The 10,126-nt window shown below is 50.4% G+C and overlaps 1 protein-coding gene across 1 annotated transcript; it reads left to right on the top strand.

Moving 5' to 3' along the window:
• Nucleotides 1-721: 721 nt before the first annotated feature.
• Nucleotides 722-1,390, top strand: LOC135087333 (serine/arginine repetitive matrix protein 1-like). Its single transcript, XM_063982130.1, has one exon. The coding sequence runs from the start codon at nucleotides 722-724 to the stop codon at nucleotides 1,388-1,390; it is 669 nt and encodes a 222-aa protein (XP_063838200.1).
• Nucleotides 1,391-10,126: the final 8,736 nt, after the last annotated feature.

Raw genomic sequence — 10,126 nt, 5'->3', positions numbered from 1 at the left:
AATGTTTATGTACGATTTCCGAAAGTAAACTCGTGTCTGAATTTTGAGTGTCTTGTGTTAAGTGACAGACTAACTCTGGCAGATTCTGCTTCTCGTTGGGTTTAGAAGGCCATGCACTTTCAGGGTTTTGTAAGTATTGTGGCCCAGACCACCACAGCCCGGCGGAGCTGATAAGATCCTCTCCCCCTCAGTTTCGGTTTTATCGCGTTCGTTGAGTGTAGTCGTGTGCAGCAGTGTGGCTCCGCGGAAGCGTCGTAGACCCTCTGCCCGACTACTACCCGCGCGTGAGCCGATCCGCCGCGATACCCTCCGCCACCTTCGCCCGAGCCACCCAGTCGCGCCGCAGTTCGTCTCCGCAGAAGCGTCGAGACCCGTCGCCGCGCCCTCCAGCTCGGTGCGAAGCAGCACCACCGCGTCGCGCGCCCGTCTCCGCCGTAGGCGTCGAGAGTCCCGCCGTCGCGAGTGCGTGTGCGAGTGTCGAGAGCGATATCGCTATCTCTCTCTCCCGCGAATTGGACGCATCTACCCGCGACAGAGACGCTTTTTGTGTTGTGCCGTGCAAAAAGAGTGCAAGTGAGGGTAGATTGACATCGTAGAGTACCCACCGAATATTTGCGAAAATATCACGGAGGTACTCGAACATCGCGACTACCCTCACTAAAACTTTTTATTCATCGACCCGCGAATATCGCGATATACCGACATCCTGCAGTCCTGCAAAATGTCGGACGGCGAGGAAGTGCCGCCCCCACAGCGCCAGCCGGCGTACAGGCCTCTTGCGAGGCCCGCTCAGCCCGCCGCCGCCGCCACGAGCGGCCAGCCGAGGCAGCGCCCGGCCGCGCTCAGCCGCGAGCCGACCGCAGCGACCCAGCAAGGGCCCCCCGCCCCCCTCCCCGGCCGCGACAGCCACCGCCGCCCCAGACACCACCCGGACTCCTCAGAGGGATCGCTCTCCGAGGAGAAGAGACCCAGAGTCGGGCCCTCGCCGAAGCAAAGGGCATCGACACCGGAGCCACAGATCTCGCCCATAGAGAGGTATGTCCCGGGATACCGCGGGGAAAACACCCTGCGGACCCCTACCGCATCCCCGGTCGGGTCCGCCTCAGCGCCCGCATCGCCATCCGCCCACGGCTCCTCGGCCCGTTTCTCCTCGGAGGGCCGATCAGGCACGACAGCCGAAGGCAGCCAGCCGAGTGGGACGCTGGCCCCCCAGGTGGTCTCCGACGAGGACTACCTGGACTACGTAGCTCCTCGGCCGGCCTCGTCGAACTCCACGGCCCCGACGTCCTACGCGGCGTTGAACAGCCCCGCGCGGACCTACGCCGCGACACTGAGTGCTCCCTCCCCCCCCCCCCGCCACAACCGGAACAGGGGCAAGAGGTCGAGCTGATGGACGTAGCGCCACCTACAACCGACCCCGCCACGACCGCTCGCACCCAACGAGCTTACCCACCAATAGTGGTGGAGAAACTGCCGAACTGGACTCAGCACTTTCGGGAGCTGAGCCAGAAGCTGGGGCACCCCCCAAACGCACGGCCCTACAAAACTGGTGTGCGCTTCATCGCACGCACACCAGAAGAGTACAGGGTGGTACAGCGCCACCTAGTCGAGGCAGCAAAGCAAGACCAGAACCTGCACTGGTTCTGCTACTCGCTGCCGACGGAGCTCCCCACGAAGGTGGCCATCCGAGGCCTCCCCGCGAACACCGACCCTGCCGAACTAAAGGCGGCCCTCGACAAGCTGGGCTTCATCGTCCAGCATGTAAAACACATCCCCCCGAGGAGAGGCAGAGCAGGCTGCCTCTACCACGTTCAACTGGACCACCTGGACCAGCAGGAGCTCTCCCGCCTCTACGCGGTGACTGAGCTCCTGTACATGCCAGGCATTGTGGTCGAGGCCTGGCGAGGACGCAGCGGGCCCGCACAGTGCCACCGCTGCCAGATGTTCGGCCATGCCTCCGCTGGCTGCCACCGCCCGCCGAGATGCGTGCGCTGTGGAGAGGGGCACATTGTCGCAGACTGCCCCCACCCGCGCGACCACGCCCCCAAGTGCGCGAACTGCAAAGCCGCGCACACGGCGAACGACCGCCGCTGCCCCGCCTTCATGCGAGAGGCACGCGCAAAGGGGGCCAAAACGCACCCCCCCATACCAGACCCACCTCGCCCAGCCAAGGTAGGCCCCCGCCCGCCCTCTCCAGGGACAGCGAGGCAACCACGCCCTACTCCGGCGCCTCACCAACCTCGCCCTGCCCCGGTGCTGTCCAACACACACCAGACGGCAGAAGGCCCAGTACAGGGCGCAACACTTATGGCCCCAGCAAACCCTCCAACAGACCGCACAGCCCGCCCCCAACCTGCACCGGCGTCCTCGCGACGCCGGAAACGCTCTGGCAGGGCCCGCCGAAGGAGTAAGAGGCGTGCCGGAGAGATAATTTCCTCCCAACAGGAAGCGGCCGGACCCATGGTGGGACCCGCGCCAAATCAGCCACCTCCTCCCACTCCTGGTCAGCCTGTCGCTGCACAGGCGCCCCCTTCAAACCGCGCTAGGACACCCAACCCCCACGCGCAATTGGCCCCAGCATGGAGGTTCCCACCTCCTACCCAGGGGCCACCAACCCACCAAGCCGCCCACTCTGGGCATGGCGTCCCGTGGCCCACGACAGGCCCCCAACCCCTCGCGCGTGCTCCCCCTCAGCCGCGCCCGGTACTACTGCAGGACCCCCGCGCACGCGTGCGACCACAGGCGCTCACCGCGAACAACGCGCAGCCCCCACAGTGGTCAGCACAGACCGCCCCCACCGCCGCACCGATGCCCCCAAACGCCGAAACCCCCCTCCTCCTCCTGGTTCTGCAGATCCTGCAGTCAATCCTACTGGCGATGGCCAACGGAGAGGACATGAGGGGGGTAGCCCACCAAGGACTGGCGCTCATCAGCCAACGCCACTAGACGGCCTACGGGTCCTGTACTGGAACCCGGGGGGCATCAGAAACAGGACACAGGAGCTCCGCCTTCTCGCCCAGTCGCAGGACCTGCACGTAATCCTCCTGGGCGAGACCATCCTAACCCCAGCGTACTCACTCAAGGTCCCGAACTACTTCGTGTACCGCCGCGACGAGATCTCGGACCAGGGTCGACCCTACCGAGGAGTCGCAGCACTCGTCCGGCGCGACATAGTGCACGAGGAGCTCGAGCTCCTATCCTACTCCTCCACCAGAACAATAGGAGTAGCGATACACGCGGGAGGCGAGGAGCTGCGCCTGTATGCAGCATACCGCCCCCCCAAATCACAAGTAGTGGAGAGCGACTTCCTCTCCGCACTCTCCGGCACAACACCCACCATCCTGGTCGGCGATCTCAACGCCAAACACCCCGTATGGGGATCGCTCATGACGACCCCTGCGGGCGTTCGACTGCTGGAGATATGCGAGAGGGGAAACATAACCACCCACGGACCACAGGCCCCCACCAACATACCCTCCGACGAGGCCCGGAAAGCCGATGTGCTGGACATAGCCTTGTCCCACAATGTGCCCTGGCCAATCGAAGTCGAGGCGCTATATGACCTGGACACGCAGCACCTGCCGATCCTCGTCACGCTGGCGCCCCGCCCGGACGCCATAAACCCCCGCAATCCACCCGCCAAGGTCAACTGGGCAACCTTTAAGGCGGAACTGGCCGACCTGACTCTCGAGGGCCGCCTCTCTAACGCTGAGGAAGTGGAGGCAGCGGTCGAGCACTTCACCTCGCGCGTGCTGGCAGCCAAAGAAGCGGCAACCACCGTCTGCACGAGGGCCAGCAACCGGCGGGACGACCTCCCCGCCAACATCACTAAGGACCTGCGCAAGAAACGCAACCTTAGACGCCTGTGGGCAACAACTCGCTGCCCCAGAATCAAGGCGGAACTCAACCGCCTCACATTCGAGGTGTCTGCAGCGGTGAAGGAATGGCGCGGTGCTAGCTGGGAGAAGCACATAGACCGTGTAACAGATAGCACCGCTGACCTCTTCAAGCTGAACAGACAACTCTCCAGGCCGCCCACATCAACCTGCCCGCTGGTGGACGCCACCGGCGCCCGCCACTACGCGGCGGCAGACCGCGCCCGCCTACTGGCGGACCACCTGGAGGTGCAGTTCACCCCGCACCCCGCCGCCACCGACGCGGACACGACCGCCCACCACGACCACGTGCGGCGCTGCGTCGAGGAGATGCTGTCCTCTCCGCCGCCTCCGCTCGGCGGGGACGACTTCATCTCCCCCGCCGAGCTCCGCAAGTCTGCGCTGAGGTTTAACAAGCGCAAGGCACCCGGCCCAGACAACATCCCCTCCGCGGCCATCACCAACCTGCCTGGGAGAGCAATGGTGACGCTGACGCGCATATACAACGGCATCCTGCGCACCAGCCACTTTCCCAGTGCGTGGAAAACCGGCAGCGTCATCACGCTGCCCAAGCCTGGCAAAGACCGCCGAAGCCCGGCCAGCTACAGGCCGATAACGCTGCTGTCCCACCTAGCGAAGCTCTTTGAACGCCTGCTGCTGCGCCGAGTCCGCCCGCTCGTCCCGTTGAGAGACGAGCAATTCGGATTCCGCAGCGGCCACTCCACCACACTGCAGCTGGTAAGGGTGTTGCACATGCTGGCCGACGAGAAGAACCAGGGCCACCGCTCCGTCGGGGTGTTCCTCGACGTCGAGAAGGCCTTCGACCGGGTCTGGCATGTCGGCCTGCTGTACAAGCTCAAGCCGCTGCTCCCTCCTGCGCTGGTGCACCTGATCGCCTCGTTCCTCCGCGACCGCACGTTCACCGTGGTCGTGGAGGGAGAGGCCTCCCAGCCGCGCAGCATCAGGGCAGGCGTTCCTCAAGGCAGCTGTCTGTCGCCGACGCTATACGCCACTTACACAAACGACATCCCCACCCTCCGCGACCATCTTCGAGAGGGAGAACGGGATGTACCAACACCAGCACCAGAACATTATATGACTGCCTGAAAGCTCCCTGGCATCCAGGAACCGCCCGCTCGCTGGTCGTTCACTGGGCCTCGACCAACGTCGACTCACCCGGTGGGCTGGTACCGCGCCGAGGGCGGGACAGTGGTGCCAGGTAGAAGCCCAGGCAGTCCGTCGCCAAGCGACGTCAAACCACCGACTGGCAGTAGCCAGTCGAGATGCAGCACGGGCCATGAGCACAAGCTCGACGCCCGAACCGGCCAAGAAGGTCGAAGACCTGTGATCGATCGATAAGATCAGCCTTCACCCCGCGAGAAACAAGATCGGCGGGATTCTCGAGAGACGGTACGTAGCTCCACAGACATCCAGCTGTAGTCTCGTTTATTTCGTTTACCCGGTTACGAACGAAAGGTTTAAGTCGCTGTACAGGCATCTGCAACCAACCTAGTACAATAGTGGAATCACACCAAAATTTGCATGTAACTTGTAATCGTAAAGATTGTATTATTTTATGACATAACCTTGCCCCTAATAGAGCCCCACATAGCTCTAGTCGAGGCATGGTTGTGGGTTTTATAGGCGCGACTTTATTTTTGGAAGCTATAAGTTGAACATGGACTCCATCATCAGTGCCAATGGAACGAGCATAAATACATGCTCCGTAAGCTTTTTCAGAAGCATCTGTAAAGATGTGCAATTCAACATGACGGTAATTATCCTGTAAAATCCAACGAGGTATTTTAACATTATTTAGGTAATGTAATCTACTTGAAAATGAAGTCCAAGGTAATTTAATATCATCTGGAACCTCTGTGTCCCAGTCTAATTTATGTTTCCAAAGTTTTTGCATTATAATTTTTGCATCTACTATGGTGGGGCCCACCAATCCAAGTGGATCATAAATCTGGCTGATCACAGATAGTATGTGTCGTTTGGTGATTTTGTCATATAAATTTATGTTTATAGAAAATGACAGTAAGTCTAAGTAGCTCATCCAATGCAAGCCTAAGGTCTTAGTAGGTGGATTTTCATTGTTTTCATGTAAAGAGACTATGTTGTGAGTAGTATGGAATTGGGCATTCTAGATCATCCGTCGCTCGTCGCAGCTAGCGCTGCTCGCTCCAGATGATCTAGAACGGCCCAATTCCATAAGGAAATATTTTTGAGCTTTTAATTTAATCGAACGACAGAATTATCGTCATTTAGTTGTAATACATCAACCACAGCGGTCAAGTTCAAATCTGATATGAAATTTCTTAAACAAAAAGAATCTCTGAAATTAGAATGTGTCTGCCCAACATCACCGAACATGGTTAAGCGTCATGGAAACTTGTTGCCAAATACTATACGTAGTATTGTTTGCGGTCCCTCGAACTGCGGGAAGACCAACTTAGTTATCAGCCTGCTGCTACACCAGAAGGGACCGCGTTTTCGCAACTTGTATGTGTATTCAAAGTCATTATATCAACCTAAATACGTTTTTTTAGAAAAGGTATTAGAAAACGTTGCTGGCACTACCTATAACAAGTATAACCATAATAGTGAAGTTCTAAGTCCACAAGAGGCTTTGCCTAACTCGATTATTATATTTGACGATGTTGCTTGTGAAAATCAAAACAATATACGTGACTATTTTGCGATGGGTCGACATAAGAATATTGATTGTTTTTATATCAATCAAACTTACACTAAAATACCCAAACAACTTGTAAGAGATAATGCGAACCTTATAATATTGTTTAAGCAAGACGACATTAATCTAAAACACGTTTACGAAGAACATGTAGGGTCTGACATGACGTGGTCTCAGTTCCGTGAAATGTGTTCTACTGTTTGGAGTAAGCCGTATAATTATGTTATTATTAATAAGGACTGTGAACGTAACAACGGTTGTTATAGAATGAAGTTTGATACATTCATAATAATGGACTAAGTTTTTATAAAAGTAGCTGTTGAGTTACTTACGAATTAATCACACCAGGGAAGCCAAACTGAGTGGAATCCTTTACAATGGAACGAAACCTCAAGGAGCAAATTATTAAATCTGCAGCGGCTGTGAAAAGAAAAGTAGAAATGATAAAAGATTTCAGAAATGAAAATGATATGGCATTAGAAACTATATTTAAACCTATCGTTAACCCACTGAAGTTGTTAACCAGTGAATCAGACAAAAAACGTCAAATAAATGATGAATCAAGGCAAACTGAAACAGTAAAAAGAGCTAAATACAGTGAAAGCGAGTCATCAAATACGTCTATTGGAGATTACGAAGAACCTATTGATAGTGAAGCAGTCTCAGATGATGATGATCGCAAAACACCTAACGAAACCCTCGTTTCGTTACCATCTGATGTTCAAGATGTTCACGAAAACTCATTCAAATCTCTGCAGTCTTCTCCAAGTGTTGCCAACGATTCATTATCATGGTCCGTATCGTCTGAAGCAATAAAAGATGTACCTTACGGTGTAAGACATGTTAATAAAAAACTTTTGCTAGGCAATACCCGTGTTTATGACGACGATAGGATTCTGAAAATTGGAAACCGGACCTTGAAAAAAACTCCAGGCTTAAAACAATTATTGTATAACAAGACACCAGATTTAGATGTTATTACGCAGGAAGACTTACAACATTATAAATTATTACTTATCGATACCAATGCACATAAACGTAATTTCGACCCAACAAAACCAATCAATAGTAACAAGGGATTAAAATATATGCGAGTGATTAAACCACTATTTAAGTTCTCAAGAAATCATACAAGTAGTGTAGAAAGTCTTCATCAGGGAGAAGGTATTGATATTCTAAAAAAAGTGAAGACGGATACTGATTTAGTTTACTGGAACGATCCAAATGAGTTAGTAGAACGATTGAAACTGCTACTTGGATCATGGGCTGCTGGTAACACTGGAGTACATAATGAAATTTATGCAATTATCGAAGAGTTGCACGAAGCTGGTATCATAAAAGACATCAAATATAATAAGCTTCCCTTAGGAAAATTGAGCAGTACCATTACATTGCAGAAGCCGACAAGACGGCAATGAATATTGATAAATTCGGGCATCACGTTCATAAGCGTTTACGACTAACTGAATTTACTGACATTCTTACCGATACATTAGTAAGAACAAATTCTGGTGATTTTGATTTAAAATCATCAAGATTACTGGGTGTACAATCTCCTGAAAAAAGCGATGAAGCTGTGAATAAAGATTATGTTGATAAGTGTGTTCAAGAACTGAAAAATGAAATGAAAACAATACAAAATAATGTCAAAAAGTACTTAAACAATTTGGAAAAACTGACTACTAACCATTTAAGTACATTGTATTACACAAAACAAGAAATTGATGTCATGGTTGGAGCTAAACCTGATAAGAATGAGTAAACAAGATATAGTAAACGAGATTCACAAAGCAGCACGAAGAAATTTCTCTCGTAGACACACGATTATAAAAGGAATAGACGACTTATGGCAAGCTGATCTTATTGATTTACAGAAATATTCGTCATTTAATAAAGGATATAAATATGTTTTAGTAGTTATTGACGCTTTTTCAAAATATGTATGGGTTAGACCTTTGAAATCCAAATCAAAAAATTGTGTTACGAGTGCAATGCAAAATATATTATCTAAATCGACAAGAAAGCCTACAAACTTGCAAACAGACCTGGGGACAGAGTTTTATAATACTTCTTTTAAGCAGTTAATGAAAAAACATGGCGTAAATCATTATTCCACATACTCTGTTAAAAAAGCTTCTATTGTAGAACGAGTAATAAGAACTTTAAAATCACACCTTTACAAGATGTTTAGTTTGTGCGGACGATATGAATGGTTCCATAATAATTTAAATTCAGCTGTGCATTACTATAACAATACTTTACATCGAATCACGAAATTCAAGCCGGTTGATGTTAACAATAATAATGAGACATTAGTCAGGTGTAACATTGTTAAATCCCAAAAGCGGAATGTACGTCAAAGGTCATCGTTTCAAGTCGGTGATTATGTTCGTATAAGTAAATTCAAAGGAGATTTTTATAAAGGTTATACCCCTAATTGGTCTACCGAAATATTTCGCATTATTAAAGTAAATAAAACCAATCCTCAAACTTATCAAATAGAAGACAAACACAATCTAAATATTCTGGGTTCTTTTTACGGATTTGAATTACAGAAAACCAAGTTTCCAGATATTTATCTCATTGAAAAGGTAATAAAAAAGAAAGGAAATAAGCTATTGGTAAAATGGTTAGGTTTAAGTGATGAGGAGAACAGCTGGGTGGACAAAAGTGAATTAGTAGTCTAGGTATATAAAACCTGATGATAATTATTATCTCATATCACTCTGTGCTTATCGATGAAGGAAGGCAGTGGTATTATTAATACTTTGATAGATAATTTACCGTTCGAGTTACATTTACCTGGATATCAATTTTGTGGTCCTGGAACAAAACTTCAGAAACGGTTACTTAGAGGCGAAAGAGGAGTAAACAAATTGGATGAAGCTTGCATGTATCACGATATTGCTTACAACAATAAAGATTCTAGTGCTCGACACAACGCTGACGTAGAACTTTTAAACATGGCTAAGAAGAGAATGAAATCGAAGGATGCCAGAACCGGAGAAAAGATAGCATCGTGGATAGTAAAAAATGCAATGAAGGCTAAAATTAGGGCGGGCTCTGGTGTAAAATCATTTATGTCGGGTATTAAAAAAATACGAACACAAATTAAAAAACTAAAATCGAAGGACAAACATTCTACTATACAATATGCATATGCTGCTGCAAAAAAACTATTTTCAAATAAAAAAGGAATAAAATTACCACGGTGTATTCCCATTCCAAAATATGGCGGACTCTTACCTCTCATTCCCATATTTGCGGGATTATCAGCCTTGGGTTCTCTAGCGGGAGGTGCAGCAGGTATTGCGAAAGCTGTTAATGATTCTAAAGCTGCACAGAAGAGTCTTCAGGAGTCTGAACGCCATAATAGAATGATGGAAGCGGTAGCTCTTGGAAAAGGATTGTATATAAAACCGCATAAAAAAGGAGCTGGTTTATACTTAAATCCTTCAAAAAACTAATCAAACGGCTACCCAGACGTGCTCTCACAAATTTTGATATATTAGAACACGCTAGTGATATACCATTCTTTCGCGGTGTATTTATG

The sequence above is a fragment of the Ostrinia nubilalis genome, assembly GCF_963855985.1.
Source record: "Ostrinia nubilalis chromosome W unlocalized genomic scaffold, ilOstNubi1.1 SUPER_W_unloc_1, whole genome shotgun sequence".
Taxonomy (NCBI): Eukaryota; Metazoa; Arthropoda; class Insecta; order Lepidoptera; family Crambidae; genus Ostrinia; species Ostrinia nubilalis.
The sequence above is the reverse complement of the archived record's forward strand: the minus strand, read 5'-3'. Positions and strand labels throughout refer to the sequence as shown.